The 18090-nt window shown below is 38.4% G+C and overlaps 1 protein-coding gene across 7 annotated transcripts in view; it reads left to right on the top strand.

Annotated features, from left to right (window-relative positions):
* Positions 1 to 18090, top strand: part of ALKBH8 (alkB homolog 8, tRNA methyltransferase) — a 78867-nt gene that overhangs the window by 33956 nt on the left and 26821 nt on the right. For all 7 annotated transcript variants that reach the window (XM_037841318.1, XM_037841315.1, XM_037841317.1 and 4 more), the window contains one exon: positions 16477 to 16583. In XM_037841318.1, coding sequence (XP_037697246.1) covers positions 16477 to 16583 — 107 coding nt within the window. The remainder of the gene's footprint in view (positions 1 to 16476; positions 16584 to 18090) is intronic.

Raw genomic sequence — 18090 nt, 5'->3', positions numbered from 1 at the left:
ATCACCCCTGTCCATTTCCAAATATTTAAGTTCACCCTAGTTGAACATTCTGCTCATAATAAGCAACCACTCCCCATTCTTTAGCCTCATTCTATATTCTGGTAACTTAAATTTCATGTCTGTGAGTTTACATATAATTAGTTCATATCAGTGAGACCCTGCAATGTTTGCCTTTATGTGTCTGTCTTATTTCACTCAATATAGTGCCCTCAAGGTTCTTCATCAACCCTTTTCTTTTAAGATGGTTTTGTTCAAACACTATACATTCCGTCCTAATTAAACAATCTTTGGTTCCCCATATAGTCACCTATTTATGTATTGAGCACCATCGCCACTGTCTATATAAGGACATTTCTTCACAAAGACAGAGGAAAAGTCAAAGAAGGCAGAGGCAAAAGAAAAAGGCAAGAGAGAGAAAAACAAACATAAAAACTTGATAGCTAGAAGGTGACAAAAGGAAAGATAGCATTAACCTAAAGTAGAATAAAGAGTCAGACAACATCACCAGTGCCTGAAGTCCCATACCCTTCCCCTATTCCCCACCCCCCCCGTAGGCATTTAGCTTTGGTATATTGCTTTTGTTACATTAAAGGAAGCATAATACAATGTTTCTGTTAATTCTAGCCTCTAGTTTGCATTGATTGTATTTTCCCCCCAATCCCACCCTATTTTTAACACCTTGCAATGTTGACATTCATTTGTTTTACCTCATATAAAAACATATTTGTACCTTTTATTACAGTCGTTGAGCACACTAGGTTTCCCTGAGTTACACAGTTCCAGTCTTTATCATTCGTCTTTTGTTCTGGTGTCCCACATGATCCCAGCCTTCCTCTTTTCAACCATATTCACAGTCATCTTTGTTCAGTGTACTTACATTGCTGTGCTACTATCTCCCAAAATTGTTTTCCAAACCTCTCACTCCTGTCTTTTTCTTTCTGTCTGCAGTGCTTCCTTTAGTGTTTCCTGTAGAGCAGGTTTCTTGTTCACAAACTCGGTCATTGTCTGTTTGTCAGAGAATATTTTAAGCTTTCCCTCATATCTGAAGGATAGTTTTGCCGGATATAGGATTCTTGGTTGGTGGTTTTTCTCTTTCATTATCTTAAATATATCACCCCACTTCCTTCTTGCCTCCATGGTTTCTATTGAGAAATCCACACATAGTCTTATCAAGCTTCCTTTGTATGTGATAGATCATTTCTCTCTTGCTGCTTTCAGGATTCTCTCTTTATCTTTGATGTTTGATAATCTGATTATTAAGTGTCTTGGCGTAGGCCTATTCAGATCTATTCTGTTTGGGGTACGCTGCACTTCTTGGATCTGTAATTTTATGTCTTTCATAAGAGATGGGAAGTTTTCATTGATTATTTCCTCTATTATTGCTTCTACCCCTTTTCCCTTCTCTTCTCCTTCTGGGACACTAATGACATGTAAATTCTTGCTTTTCACTTTGTCTTTAAGTTTCCGGAGACGTTGCTCGAATTTTTCCATTCTTTTCTCTGTCTGTTCTTTTGGGTATAGGCTTTCAGGTGCCTTGTTCTCCGGTTCCTGAGTATTTTCTTCTGCCTCTTGAGATCTGCTGTTGTATGTTTCCAGTGTGTCTTTCATCTCTTGTGTTGTGCCCTTCATTTCCATAGATTCCGCCAGTTGGTTTTTTGAACTTTCAGTTTCTACCTTATGTATGTCCTGTGTTTTCATTATACGGTTCATCTGTTTTGCCATATCTTCCCTAAACTTTTTGAATTCAGTTATTATTAGTTGTTTCAATTCCTGCATCACAGCTGAAGTGCAAGTTTGTTCCCCTGACCGGGCCATAACCTCATTTTTCTTAGTGTAGGTTGTAGTTTTCTGTTGTCTAGGCATAGTTTCCTTGGTTACGCCAATCAGGCCTCCCCAGACCAGAATGGGCTAAAGTCCCAGAAGGAAGAAATATTCAGTATCTGGTTTCCCTGAGGGTGTGTCTTAGAAAATTGGTACACCCTCTGATGCCTCCAGTCACTGTGCTTTTCTGCCCAGCAGGTGGTGCCTGTTAGCCTATAATTCTTGACTGGGATAAGTTTGAATGAAAGGCAGGCAGTAGAGCTGGGCCCCACCCCTTTCCTCTTAGAGAAGATAGATGCCCTAGGGGGAGGTCATTAGCATTTCAGTGGTCTCTCTCTGCCTGTGCTATACCCTTATCTGGGTCACAGAACTGGGAACTGAAAATGGCTGAGGCTTTCTCCACTGAGCTGAAAAAGGAACAGAGCTAGTCCAAGGCGACCCTGCGGCTCTCCAAGGTCAGTCGTCACCCAAAGCCTCTGTCTACTTGTTGGGGATTCGTACCTTATAGTGAGCAGTTCACACTCACTAATTAAAACCCCAGTTGGAGCTCAGCTGAGCTGTATTCGCTTGCTGGGAGAGAGCTTCTCTCTGGCACCACTAGGCTTTGTAGCTCGGGCTGTGGGGGAGGGGTCTCCCGATTTGGATCCGCAGTTTTTATTTACAGATTTTATGCTGTGATATTGGGCACTCCTCCCAATTCAGGTTGGTGTATGATGAGTGGACAGTCACGTTTGTCCCCCTGCAGTTATTCCGGATTATTTCCTAGTTGTTTCTGGTTTTTTTTAGTTGTTCCAGGGGGGCTACCTAGCTTCCACGCCTCTCTATGCCGCCATCTTAGATTCTCTCCCATGCCATAGTTTTTTAATACTCCTTTTGTTGTCTCAAGTTGTTTTAGCCTGGAGGGTAAATTGTGGGAGGAGTGGCACCCCAGAGAGGACTTTCCCATGTCAGTCTTTCCCAGCCAAAACAGGGCCAGGGACCCATGAAGGGGGTGCAGAATGTCTCCTAATTGCCCTGGGGAGAGGATCAGGAAGGGTGCCAAGTGCTTCTCTGATGGCTCACTAAAGCTGAGCTTTCCTGGCATGCCCAGCAGATGCATCCTTTCAGCTAACTGTCCCCTGCAGCCCTAAAGAAGCACATTGTGTTTAAATCACCACTGCTTCCTCCCCTGCATGGATGGGTTGAAACAAAGGCTGTTGCCACCTTTGCCCAGGTTGGGGTTGAAACAATAGCTGCCCCTAGAGCTGGGCACCCAACAATCCAAATTTGCTAGTCAAATGCCATGATCAGTGATTGTTTGTGCCTACCCTTGATCTTGTGGAAGAGGATTTTTATGTGTGTTTTTGTCAACCATGAGCTAGCCAGGGACTGAACCCCATAATGGGCTGGGTGCCAGCAGCCACTGCTTGGAGAGAGCAGTTTGCTGTTCTTTACCATAATTTATCGGCCTGTTTTTCTGTTCTTCCCTTGATGCTGTACAGTGTTATTCTGGCCTCTGACATTTTAGAGTGTTTGTTTCAGACAGTTTCTGCCTGTTTAGTAGTAGTATTGTTGGAAGGACTGAGTCCTGGAGCTCCCACCTTTGCCATCTTTCCTGAAAGTCATTCCAAGACATTTTTATCCTTATTTCTTCATTCAACTTTGACCTGTTGTTTATTGCTCTTTCCTTTCAAGCTGCAGAACTCTCTTTAGCATGTCTTGTAGGTCTGATCTAGTGGTGATAAACTCACTCAGCTTTTTATATAAATATAAAATAGAAATTTTTCTATTTTTATTTTTTATGGGAATTGTTCTTGTTTGCTAATGCTGCCAGAATGCAAAACACCAGAAATGGACTAGCTTTTATAAAGGGGGTTATTTGGTTACACAGTTACGGTCTTAAGGCCATGAAGTGTCCATGGTAACACATCAAAATCACGTACCTTCACTGGAGAATGGCCAATGGTGTCCAGAAAACCTCTGTTAGCTGGGAAGACACGTGGCTTGTGTCTGCTCCAAAGTTCTGGTTTCAAAATGACTTTCTCCCAGGACGTTCCTCTCTAGGCTGCAGTTCCTCAAAAATGTCACACTCATTTGCACTTGGGATATTTGTCCTCTCAGCTTCTCCGGAGCAAGAGTCTGCTTTCAATATCCATCTTCAAACTGTCTCATCTGCAGCTCCTGTGCTTTCTTCAAAGCGTCCCTCTTGGTTGTAGTTCCTCTTCAAAATGTCACTCGCAGCTGCACTGAGTTCCCTCTGCCTGTCAGCTCATTTATATAGCTCCACTGATAAAGGCCCACCCTGAATAGGTGGGGCCATGCCTCCATGGAAATATCTCATCAGAGTTATCACCTACAGTTGGGTGGGGTGCATTTCCATGCAAATCTAATCAACACCGAAACGTCTGCCCCACAAGACTGAATCAAAGAATATGGCTTTTTCTGGGGGACATAATACATTCAAACCAGCACAGGAATGTCTTAATCTCTCCTTCGTTTTTGAAAGACAGCTTTGTTGAACATGGAATTCTTGGTTGGCAATTTTTTGCTTTCAGCACTTTAAATATGTCATTCCACTGCCTTCATGACTCCATAGTTTCCAGTAAGAAATTGGCATTTAACCTTATTAAACCTCTCTTGTATATGATATGTTGCTTTTCTGTTGCGGATTTCATAATTCTCTCTTATCTTTGACATTTGATTATAATATGCTGCAGCATGGGTCTATTTGGGTTTGTCTTGTTTGGAGTTCGTTGAGCATCTTGGTTGTGTGTATTCATGTCTTTTGTTAAGTTTGGGAAGTTGTCAGCTATTATTTCTTTGACTATTTTTTCTGCTCATTTCTCTTCTCCTCTGGGACTTGTGTGATATGTATATAGTTACGCTTGTTGATGTCCTTCAGTTTACTCAGGCTTTGTTTACTTTTCTTCGTTCTTTCTCCTTTCTGCTCCTCACACTGGATGATTTCAATTGTCTTATCATCAAGTTCACTGATTCATTCTTCTGCCAGCTCCAATCTACTGTTGAAACCTTTTAGGGAATTTTTAATTTCTGTTACTGTGGTCTTCAAGTCTGATTCATGTTCATAATTTACATCTCTCTTTGTGTTCATCTCGTTTTCCTGATTTCCTTCAGTTTCTTGTCCCTGTTTTCCTTTAGCTATTTGAGCATATTTAGGACCATTTTTAAAAAGTCTTTGTATGTCTCAGGTCTAGTCCTCCTCATTAATGGTTTCTAATGCTTTAATTTTCTACTTTGTCTAGGCCATCATTTCCTATTTTTTGGATGTTTTGTGACCTTTTGATGAAACTTGGACATTTTGATATTTTAATGTGTTATTGCTGGACTGTAGACTCTGAAGCATCTGATCTTTAAGCTTGTATCTACCAAGTGTTATGATAGCTTTTCTTGAATGTTAGGAGCTAACAACAACAACAAAAAGAAGCAAAAAAAAGAAAACATCTTTCCGATTCTTGACAGACTGACCTGTGCAAGTGTTCTCCTTTAGGGCTTATCCATGCAAAGAGTTTAGAGGATAGATCCAGGCCAAAGCATAGAGGCCTCCCTGATCCTTTCTGTGCATGTGTCTTGTATTAGGCATGAGTATGTGGCCCTAGGGATTACTCCACTCCTCTCCTTTACCTCATTTACACAGATAGAGATGTCCCGTCTTCCCTAGGAAACAGTTTCCTCCCAGTCCTGGACACTGCACTGTATGTCCTATAGCCAGCAATTCCTTACCCCAAGGAGCATGACTTGACTGCTCTCCTATAGCATTCTGAGCCACTTTGTACCTGCAGGGAAAGTTCTGGAATGGCATATCCCTTAGATTACCACCATACAGATTGGGTCAGACATAGATGCTTTTAATATGTGTTTGAGGGTTTTTCTCTCCTTCTGGAACTGTGCACTGGGAGTGTGGACCGGCTCTGGGCTGAGCTGGTAAGGGGTAAGGGTGGGGCCAGTCAGGGCACTAGGAGATCCTCCTGCTTTTAAGTAGCTTTGACTTGATTTGGCCCTTGCCCTATTACCACAGTCCTTTAACTGTCTTCTGGAGCTTTGAGAGAGATGTTTTTCCAGTTCTTGCTGGCTTTTCAAAGGTTTGTGGGGAAGGGTCCTGAAGTGTCTTCCTCCACCATCTTGAGTAGGGCATAGCATGAAAAACTGATTTTTAAGCCAAAATTTTCATTATCTCCGTAGCCATATCATATACAAAGTAAAACTTAATTTTACTGAAGTGGTTTGTAACTGGCTAATCTTTTTTGTGTGTGTGTGCTGAGCTTTAATTTTTTTATTATTTGATAAACAAGTTAATTGTAAAAAAAATTAGGAAATACAGATGTGTAGAAAGAATAAAAGTTATTCAGAATTTCATTATTCAGGGAATTTTAGTTAAGGTACTTTATGGTTGTGATTCAAAAGTCTAACCAAATCATTATCCTAGATATTAAATTTGAAATACTTCAACCCAACATGAACTTTGAACATGATTTTAAACTTTTAAGCTCCATTTTAAAAGTGTCAATATATTATATTTAATTAATAGAAATACAGTGATTTGTTTTTCTAAATAATTTGCTTTGGTATGATTCAACTAATTTTTTGAGTGTCTGATGTATGCCCATGTTATTTACTGTTGTTTCATCCCTTGATTTTTTTTAATTCAATTTTATTGAGATGTATTCACATACCATGCAAAATTAATTAATTAAATTTTGAACATTTTCATCACCACAAACACAAAAATAATAAGAATAAAAATTAAAGTGAAATAGAACAATTAAAGTAAAAAAGAACACTGGGTGCTTTTTTTTGCCCCCATTTTCCTATTCATCCATCCATACACTGGACAAAGGGGAGTGTGATCCACATGGCTTTCCCAATCACATTGTCATCCTTCATAAGCTACATTTTTATACAATCATCTTCAAGATTCAGGGGTTGTGGGTTGTAGTTTGATAGTTTCAGGTATTTACTGCTAGCTACTCCAGTTCATTAGAACCTAAAAAGGGTTGTCTATATTGTGCATAAGAGTGCCCACCAGAATGACCTCTCAGCTCCTTTTGGAATCTCTCTGCCACTGAAGCTTATTTCATTTCCTTTCACATCCCCCTTTTGGTTAAGAAGATGTTTTCCATCCTATGATGCCGGGTCTAGGTTCCTCCCTGGGAGTCATATTCCACATTGTCAGGGAGATTTACTCCCCTGGGTGTCAGATCCCATGTAGGGGACAGGGCAGTGATTTCATCTGCCAAGTTGGCTTAGCTAGGGAGAGAGGGCCACATCTGAGCAAAGAGGCATTCAGGAGGAAGCTATCAGACACAATTATAGGGAGGCCTAGCCTCTCCTTTGCAGCAACAGTCTTCCCAAGGGCAAGTCCCGTGGTAGAGGGCTCAGCCCATCAAACCACCAGTCCCCTATGTCTGTGAGCACATAGCAACCATCGAGGTGGGGAAGCCCAACACCCCTGCTTTCTTCACCAGCTCCTCAGGGGGGCTCTGCGTATTTTTTCATTGTTTTTGTTTTTTTTAATTAACTCTTTTTTTAAATTAACTATTAACTATATAAAAAAAATTAAAAAAAAACATACAATAAAAAAAAATTTCAAACAAACCATAACAAGGGAGTAAGAAAAAGACAACTAACCTAAAATAACTACTTTACTTCCAACATGTTCCTACTCTACTCCAAGAAAATAACCTAATACAGCAGCATTTCTGTGAACTTGTTCCTACCATACCCACCAGAAATTAACAAACCATAGTCCTTCCTGGGCATTCCCAGAACATTAAATTTACCCACGATAGCTTATCTGTTCTTATTGGGTTATCATTCTCCCTTCCTTAATTGCTCTCTATCGCTATTTCCCCTACATTCTACATTATAAACCATCTGTTTTACATTTTTCAATGTTCACATTACTGATAGCATATAATATTTTTCTTTTTGTGTCTGGCTTATTTTGCTGAGCATTATGTCTTCAAGGTTCATCCATGTTGTCATATGTTTCACGACATCATTCCTTCTTACTGCCACGTAGTAATCCATCGTGTGTATATACCACGATTTATTTATCCACTCATCTGTTGAAGGACATTTGGGTTGTTCTATCTCTTGGCAATTGCGATTAATGCTGCTATGAACATTGGCGTGCAGATATCTGTTCGTGTCACTGCTTTCAGATCTTCCAGGTATATACCGAGAAGTGCAATCGCTGGATCGAAGGGTAGCTCTATATCTAGTTTTCTAAGGAACTGCCACACTGACTTCCACAGTGGCTGAGCCATTATACAGCCCCACCAACAGTGAATAAGAGTTCCAATTTCTCTACATCCTCTCCAGCATTTGTAGTTTCCTGTTTGTTTAATGGCAGCCATTCTAATCGGTGTGAGATGGTATCTCATTGTGGTCTTAATTTGCATCTCTCTAATAGCTAGTGAAGCTGAACATTTTTTCATGTGTTTCTTGGCCATTGTATTTCCTCTTCAGAGAACTGTCTTTTCATATCTTTTGTCCATTTTATAATTGGGCTGTCTGTACTATCGTCATTGAGTTGTAGGATTTCTTCGTATATGCAAGATATCAGTCTTTTGTCAGATACGTGGTTTCCAAAAATTTTTTTCCCATTGAGTTGGCTGCCTTTTCAAATTTTTGACAAATTCCTTTGAGGTACAGAAACTTCTAAGCTCTAGGAGTTCCCATTTATTTTTTCTTTTGTTGCTTGTGCTGTGGGTGTAAAGTCTAGGAAGTGGCCGCCTCATACAAGGTCTTGAAGATGTTTCCCTACACTATCTTCTAGGAGTTTTATGGTAGTGTCTTTTGTGTTGAGATCTTTGATCCACTTTGAGTTAATTTTTTGTAGGGTGTGAGGTGTAGGGGTCCTCTTTCATTCTTTTGGATATGGATATCCACCTCTCCCAGCCCCATTTGTTGAAATGACTGTTATGTCTCAGTTCAGTGGCTTTGGGGGCCTTATCAAAGATCAGTCTGCTGTAGATCTGGGGGTCTATCTCTGAATTCTCAATTCGATTCCATTGATCTATATGTCTATCTTTGTGCCAGTACCATGTAACTGGCTAATCTTTTGAGACCTTGTTTTGGATGGTGGTGTATTTTACTTCACAGTTCCCTGTGAACAAATGAAGCCAAAGTGTATTGAGTGCTGATAGCAAAGTGGTCTCAGTATAAACACAAGCATGAGCATATTATCTTTTAGATATTTAAGCTAAATATATATAATATTGAGTATTTAGTGGTGACTAAAATGGCTCCAATTTAGGATCTTTCCTTTTTCAAGCTTATTTTTATGTTATGCAAATTCTGTTATGTATATTTTGCTCTTCATTTTACCATTTGGTAATGTAGTTTAGACCATTAAACTAATGGTTGTCTTCTCTTTCTATTTTACATTACATTTGAGTTTAGCCAGGCAAAACTGTTCAAAATGATTTGTATTTGGGAGTGAGGAAGAGGAGAGGCAGACTTGATTGATTCAGCAGCTGAGACCTACTTTTCAAAGGCAGAGTTGTATTTGAAAGGTAGAATTTGTTGATTTGTTCTATATCAAGATTTTTGAGGGGTTTTCTTTTAAATATTTACGTAGTCTGATTTTGTCTGTTTCACATATGCAGTTTTTCAGGCAAGTTCCCAGATGTGCACCCGAAATGTAAATGTGGTACCCAATCAACTGGAAAGCTTTCAAACCAGAAATATCAAATGATGCTTTGACTTCTGCCTACTCTTTCAGAAGTGATGATAAATAAATGCCTTTGAGCTGCAGTGGTATTTAGCTACTACCTTAGGTCCCACTTTTCTGTGCCATAAGATATCATCTGTTTTTGTTCTAATGTGTGAGGTTAGTTTCTCTCATAACCAGAATATTGAGGCCTATACTTTATAAAATTGCTTCTAAGTGCAGGAGAGGGGAGTAGAAATTATTTTCTTTTAGTTATTTCAAATGGGAGTTCCTTTGTGTTGATTTCAGGGTATGTTGCAGCATTGTCTCCTTGTTTTTACTTGTTTTAAAAGGTAGAAACTAAGTAGGATAATCGTTGTATTTAGAAGATTTAAAGGTCATTGGCATTAGCCGTTGGTCTCCAAGGTGCCTGTGGTGGTTTAGAACTGTATATACCCCAGAAAAACATACACTTAAAGTTAATCCATTCCTGGATTATTGTAAATAGGAGAGTCATCTGTGGAAAGATGTTTTGTCCCCAGGCCTAATGGAGCAGCAGCCCCACCCTTTCCAAGCATGTGCCCAGTGAATATCCTCTCCACACACATATGGGGGCCTGCTCTCTTGGCTGAGAAGTGTGGACCTATTGTAAATAGGACCTTTTGATGAGGTTACTTAAGATATATCCCACCTCAATCAAGGATGGGTCTTAATCCTATTACTGGAGTCCTTGATAAGTGGAATGAAATTCAGACAGAGAGAGAGAGAGAGAGAGAGAAAGCCAAGAAAGCAGTAAGCTGAAAGGGAACCTAACAGAGAAGGAAGGGACCAGGAGATACTGCTCTGTGCCTTGCTATGTGACAGAGGAACCAAGGATCACCAGCAGCCAGCCCCAGAATGCCAGTCTTTGGGGAGAAAGCATCACTTTGATGATGCCTTGGTTTGGACATTTTCCCAGCCTCATAACCATGAGTGAATAAATTCCCATTGTTTAAGCTGAACCATTTCATGGTATTTGCTTGAGCAGCCTAGGAAACTAAAACAGATTTTGGTACCAGAGGAGTGGGGTGCTGCTATTGGGAATGCCAAAAATGTAGAAACAGCTTTAGAATTGGGTAATGCAGTGAGGCTGAAAGAATTGTGAGCTGCTTTATAGAAAAGGCCTAGATTGCTCTGAAGAGACTGTTGGTAGAAACATTGATGCTGAAGATGTTTCCAGTGATGCCTTCAACAGAAATTGGATACTGGAGAAAGGCAATCCTTGTTTTAAAGTGGCAGAGAACTTGGCAACATTGAGTTCTTACGTTGAATGGGAGCTAGAACTTGGGAGTGATGAGCTTGGATATTTAGCTGAGGAAATTTCCAAGCTAAGTGTGGAAAGTGCTGCCTAATTTTTCCTTGCAGCTTATACTGAAATGAGAGAGGAAACAGATAAGCTGAGAACTGAACTCCTGGGCACAGAGAAACCTGAAATTGATGGTTTGGAAAATTCTAAGCTTCCGGAAAGTGAATCCCCAGAAAATAGTGCTCCATGTGAAGGTTTAACTGAACATGGAAGCAGTCAGTAATTTCTGCGGAAGTCAGAATGGTTTGAACCCACATGCACTACATGCAAAACCAACAAGCTTTTTTGCGTAATTTATATGAATGGAATCACTGCTAGCCTGGACTAAAAGGGACAGAAATGGGACAGATTGAAGGAAAAATCACTTCAAGCAGAACCATGGAAGTTGAGGTCTGGACTGAAGACATCTTCTCAGCCAAGAGAGCAGGCCCCCACATGTGTGTGGAGAGGATATTCACTGGGCACATGCTTGGAAAGGGTGGGGCTGCTGTTCCATTAGGCCTGGGGACAAAACATCTTTCCATAGATGACTCTCAGACCTTGAAATCTAATGGAGTATGCCCTGCAGGATTTTGGTATTGTTTGGGAACCATGACGCCTGTTTTCCTCCAATTTCTCCCTATGGGAATGTAAATGTTTAGCCAGTGCCTATCCCTGTATTGTTCATCAGAAGCAGATAACTTGTTCTTTAGCTTTCACAGATCCACAGACAGAGAGGAATTGTGCTTCAGGACAGACCATACCTATAACCGATTTTGATGAGACTTTGTACTAAGCATTGTTCTGAAAGACTTAAGACTTTTGGGATATCATGATGGAATGAATGTATCTTGCCTAGAGAAAGAACATGTCCTTTGGGGTCTAGAGGATGGATTGTGATGGTTTGGACTGTATGTATCCAGAAAAACATGTTCTTAAAGTTAATCCATCATGCGGGTGTGAAACCATTGTAAGTAGGACCTTTTGATGAGGTTTATTTCAGTTAAGGTGTGTCCCAACCTCTATCAGATTGGGTCTTAATCATATTACTTGGAGTTCTTTATAAGAGAATGAAATTCAGACAGAGAGAGAAAGCCACAGGAACACTTGAAATGGAATCTGGAAAGAAAAAAAGAGACCGAGGAGATGGCACCATATGCCTTGCCATGTGGCAGAGGAACCAAGGATCAACAGCAGCCAGCCCCATAATGCTGCTTTGGGGGGAGAAGCTTTTGCCTTGGTGGTACCTTGATTTCCTAGTCTCAAACCAGAATGAATAAATTTTCATTGTTTAAGCTGAACCACTTCTTGGTATTTGCTTGAGCAGCCTAGGAAACTAAAACAGTGTCCAAGGCAAAACCACTATCAGTTCTTCTGTCCTGGAAAAATTTGGCATTTCAGTATGCTTTTCTTTCGGCTATTCTTCAGCTTAGCAAACTATACTACTGGGAGTATCATTTGTTTTGGAGAGTAAACTGTATTGTTTCACTATAAACGCTCAACATTCTTTCCTCTCCACCACAGTGAATTAATTACCCTCACAAAATGTTGGGAATCTGTATTTGTAAACCAGGGAAAGTATATAAACAGACATTTTTGGCATAGCTGTATACTCTGCAAATAGTCTGTAGCTTCAATCTTTTTATCCCTGCAGTTATGAATCAATCTCCCCCCCTCCACTTTATTTTCTCTTTTGCACTTGTCCAAACATGGTAGACACTGCCAATGTTGAGGTATTTGGAATCCTATTTGCTATTAAAATAAAAGCAAACTTTTATTTCATTTGGATCAAGCAGAAATGTTCAACCTGCACAAGATTTATGTTTGGCAGGCTGTGGAAACAGTGGATTTCTCTCTGTTCTGCCACTTTCTCAGCTTATGAAATATTTTCTTTGTTATATATACTAACTTCTTTCCTCTCAGCATTCATCATTCTCTGTGAATCACATATCATTCTTCTTCACATATTATCTCTTAAGTAGATACTCATCAATATTTCTCTCAAAAAGTTAAAGATCTTAGCCCATTCTAGCCATCGAGGATAGGATTAAGTTTCTGTCTTCTTTCTCAGAAGTGTTCCCAAGAGCAATATATTCTTCATTTCCTGTTTAGCCAACATGAAAGTCTGTTATTCCTTCATGTACTTTCCTGTCCATAAATCTTATCTTTACTCAGGTGACAGAGTGAAGCTGTGTTTGGGGTTTTCATTCTATTGTATTTTGGATTTATAGAGGTTGTATAAAATCAGAAGTCTAGAGTTTTTGTTTTGTTTTGCATTCAGTATATCCTCAGAGATATATGGCTGTAGAGTTGATCTTTATTGAACTCTGCCTTCTCAGAAAATAAAGAAAATAGGTAAAATCAAAAGGTATAATTGGAAAAAGCTCCTGTGGATCAAGTCTGTCACAAGTAGAATGATTCAGCAGTTGTAGGGGAGCATTATTAATTGTGACTCCTTAGTGAATTTGAAGAAAAACAAAGCTCTTTTTTGTCTTTTGACAAGCTTTATTTAGTAGGCATACAAGCAATTGGGGAAATCTTTACTGAAAAAAAAAAAAAACTCACAAAACACTAGATTGACTACATAAAAAAATGCAAAACTTTCAGGGTCAGCTATATAATTTGGGAGCTGAGTGCAAAATGAAAATGCAGGCTCCTTTTTCAAAAAGCAGAAAAAAATCATTAAAGGTAGTAAAATATAAGGCTTTTTACTTTCTTTTGTGAACTCCCTCTCAGTTTGTCAAGGTGGTTTTTATTTGTTATTCAATGTTATTCTTTGTGAAGAAATTTAAATTATAAATTGTTACCATGAATTTTACCACTCATTTATACTGTGCAATTCCAGTTTTAAATGCAAATATAAGAACATTTAACTCATATATGGAATCACCAAATTAAACAGTTCTTATTTTGTAGCTTATAGATACATATGTGATCATTTTTACCAGAACAATAGAAACATTGCACAAAACGGACTCAACAGTTTTTATTTCGTTTTTTGATACGTGCACTCTCTACTTTCACCTTATTGATGAGTAAGGGCCAAAAGGAAAAGGATGTATGGGTAATCCTATCTTTCCATTTCCTTCTTTGTTATCATTTTCACTCTTAAGTGTTTGGCTATCTAGGGAAGTAACATGAGTAAGAAAGGATAGGATAGGGTTCTTTAGACATTTGTGTTTCTTAGAATGCCTTTGCCTTCTTACTGCATTTGAAGCAAGTACTGATGGGCTCTAGACTGTTAGCATCCCTACTTACTCAGTTGTAGACATAACTCATTTACCTTGTACTTATTTTGAGTCTTGCTGAGCTTGCTGTATCAAATACCTACCATCTATCCATCCCTCTACCCATTCATCTATTTGTTTTTTAAAATATACATTTCAGGGAGGTTATAGTTATCAGTGCACTCACCCATAAAAACTTCAGCATTCACCCACAGTGTTTACAAATTGAGTGCTTTTGGAGTATGAATATTTGAAATTATATATGGGTATTTGGAGATAATTGCTAAAAAATTAAATTCTATGAAATTATTTTATTTTCCATTCTTAGATTGGAAGGATAGGTGAGAAAGGGAAAAAACAGCTTAGATCTATCTAATTCTTTATAGTTTACAGAGGATTTTATGTGTATTATTTAATTTGATCCAACATTATTTCTAATAATACTATTAATAATAATAATAATTAACAGTTATTGCATGCTTACTTTGTGCCAGGTTCTGTGCTAAGTTTACCTCTAAGGCAGGTACTATGATTATCCACATTTACAGATGAAGAAACTGAGATAAGAGAAATTTATTTCCTTCATAAAGTTACAGAGCAGGGAAGTGGCAAAGCACGGATTTGAACCCAAGATGTCTGACTATGGACTTAGTGCTCCTAACAATTACAGTGTTCTGCCTTTATACTTTTAAAAATTCAGCTGAGAAACCGAGACTCAAGGGGTTAACCAACCTGGCTTGTTTCCAGAGTAAAGACAGAAAACCAAACTGAGGTCTTTTGAATGTTTATCTTGATGCTCTTTCTCTTTACACCAAAGTGACATCTAACATTTGTAGAGTTCTTTGTGAATAAGAAATGTTCTCTAATGTTAAGTTGCTTTAAGTATGATGTTGAGAGCGAAGCTATGTGGGTGATGAAAATTGAGTGTGGTGGAGTTTTTGTTTTGTATACACATGTATGCTTGTTTGTGTGTGCCCCTCCCTGTTCCGACTCTCTTGGTACCCTCTCCCGCTCTAGTTCTTGTTCTCTGCCTCCCTCTTTTTGTCTGTCTTCTACTCTTTAGAAAGAAAGTGATGTCATAGATTGCTCACTCTCTTCTTTCTTTCCCAAATTTAAAAATTAGATTAAAAATTCTATGAAAGCAAAATTTTCGTAACATATGGATGGTCCCTGGTTTATGGTCTAAATTCCACAGATCAGTTTGCTAATTCTCTTATTTATCCTTAAGCATTAGAACAGGCTATTATAACAGGGAACAATCAGTCAGTCACTGAGTATTTGTTTATTGAATGCATGACAAGTGCCTAGCAGTGTTTTATGGCAGATCTGTATATATATTTAAACTTTTATGTATAGATATATAATCAGATTTCTTTGAAAGTTGGGAATTATAAACATCATTAGTGAATATTAGTGGATATGGAGATGACCTAGTTATAGGAGTTTTCCCTTCAGCTATTCTATAAAGAGAGATACGCTGAATCCTGTTCATTCCACCAATACTGTAATATATATTTTTCAAATGGACTGATTTCTTCACTTTAAAAAATATTTTTAAGCCCTTGGCATACCTTTTTAATTCATAGTTGTTGCTTACTGCTATTTTAAAACTGAGGTCTTTGGTGTTTGTTGGGTTCCTGAGGACAAAAATATTTTCTTGGGTGTTATGTCTATTGGTGGCTTTTTGTAATAATATTTAAGCATATCTTGGATGTTGTATCTTTATGGGTGGCTATTAGTAATAATATTTAAGCCTGTCTTAAGAAGAATTGCTGAAAATGCTCATGTTCTCTTTTTCTCTTGTAAATCGGCTTCTAATAATCAGTATGCTGCCTGACTTTAAAGGCAAAATGTATTATTTGAGAATCTGTAATCTGATATTTTTTCTTTCTGGATTATTAATTATTAATATTCTATGAAAAAATAAAAACAAAAACAATATTCTTTGAATAATAATAATAGTCACTGCTTTTTTCTGCTTTACTATGTGCCAGGTTCTGTGATTTATATCCATTATATATTTAATTCATACAACAGCCTGTAAGGTTGAGAAAACTGAGGCACGAAGAAGTTAAATGGCCATTTGGCTAGTAAGTAGAAGAGCCAGGATATGTGTCTTTCAGCCCCAAAGTCCCTGTGTTTGACAGCTACCTTAGTGTTTCTCACTGTATGATCCTTAGGCCACCTGCATCATAATCTCCTGCGGGTGATCCTGATCCTCATACCAGACCTGCTGAATCAGAATCTCTGTGGATGAAATATGGTTTTAATCATCCATTTGATTCTTATGTCCACTGAAGTCTGAGAAGCACTGTGCTGTGCTGTTCTTCTATAAACATTACCATGTTTTAATCTCTATTAGCCTAGAAGGATAAGTAGAATCAATCATTCTTATTCCTGGAGTATTTGAAATTTTGGCTTGATTTTTATGCTTTTGTCTTTCCTTCAAGATTGTCATGGATTTTAAGCACCCAGATGGTGTCACAGTGCCAGTTATGTTGCCTCGTCGGAGTTTGCTAGTGATGACGGGAGAATCTAGGTACCTTTGGACCCATGGGTATGTACTGAGATGACCCTGATGACGGGATACCTTTTGCTTGATTAGAGTTCTCATTCTTCTCTGCTTTACCCACTTAAACTTGCCCCATGCCTACATACTGAAGGTTTTGGGTTAAGCCTCCTAGGAGCATCTCTAATTTTCTTTTACTGTTAACTTTTTACTTTGAAAAAAATTCATTTGGAAAAGTTGCAAACATAGTACAGTGAACTCCCTTTGAATTTCAGTTAGATTCACTGATTTTAAACATTTTCTGCTTGTGTTTTATTTTTCTTTCACATATATTATCATTATTATTATTTTTGCTGAATCACTTGAGAATAAGTTACAGACATCATGGCCTCTTTACCTTTACATGCTCCATTGTGTATTCCTCAGAACAAAGCCATTCTGTATATTGGGTTGGCAAACTCTGGCCAGTGGGCCAGAATTAACCATTTGCTTGTTTTTGTACAGCTTTTGAATTAGAATAGTTTTTACATTTTTAAAGGGTTGTAAAAAAAATACACACATACACACAAAACGATAAAGAAAATGCAACAGAGACTGTATGTGACCCTCAAGGCTTGAAATATTTATGTTCACCCTTTACAGAAAAAGTTTCAACTCCTGTTCTATAAAACCACAGTAAAATCATCAAATTTGGGAAATTCAATTTTGATGAAATATTCTTATCTAATATATAATCCGTATTAATATTTTCTAGTTGTACTTTATAGTTCTTTAGAGTAAGCTTTCCCTGATCTAGGTCAAAACCATGATCCTGCATTGGATTTAGTTGTAATTTCTCTTTAGTCTTTTTAAATTTGAAACAATTCCTCAGTTTTTCCTTGTTTTTCATGACATTGACACTTTTTTTTTTTAATCATCATTTTATTGAGATATATTCACATACCACGCAGTCATACAAAACAAATTGTACTTTCGATTGTTTACAGTACCATTACATAGTTGTACATTCATCACCTAAATCAATCCCTGACACCTTCATTAGCACACACACAAAATAACAAGAATAATAATTAGAGTGAAAAAGAGCAATTGAAGTAAAAAAGAACACTGGGTACCTTTGTCTGTTTGTTTCCTTCCCCTACTTTTCTACACATCCATCCATAAACTAGACAAAGTGGAGTTTGGTCCTTATGGCATTCCCAATCCCATTGTCACCCCTCATAAGCTACATTTTTATACAACTGTCTTCGAGATTCATGGGTTCTGGGTTGTAGTTTAATAGTTTCAGGTATCCACCACCAGCTACCCCAATTCTTTAGAACCTAAAAAAGGTTGTCTAAAGTGTGCGTAAGAGTGCCCACCAGAGTGATCTCTCAGCTCATTTTGGAATCTCTCTGCCACTGAAGCTTATTTCATTTCCTTTCACATCCCCCTTTTGGTCAAGAAGATGTTCTCCATCCCACGATGCCGGGTCTACATTCCTCCCCGGGAGTCATATTCCACGTTGCCAGGGAGATTCACTTCCCTGGGTGACATTGACACTTTTGAGGAGGCC

Source organism: Choloepus didactylus, chromosome 6 (assembly GCF_015220235.1).
Source record: "Choloepus didactylus isolate mChoDid1 chromosome 6, mChoDid1.pri, whole genome shotgun sequence".
Lineage (NCBI taxonomy): Eukaryota > Metazoa > Chordata > Mammalia > Pilosa > Megalonychidae > Choloepus > Choloepus didactylus.
This window is presented reverse-complemented; position numbering and strand designations above follow the sequence as displayed.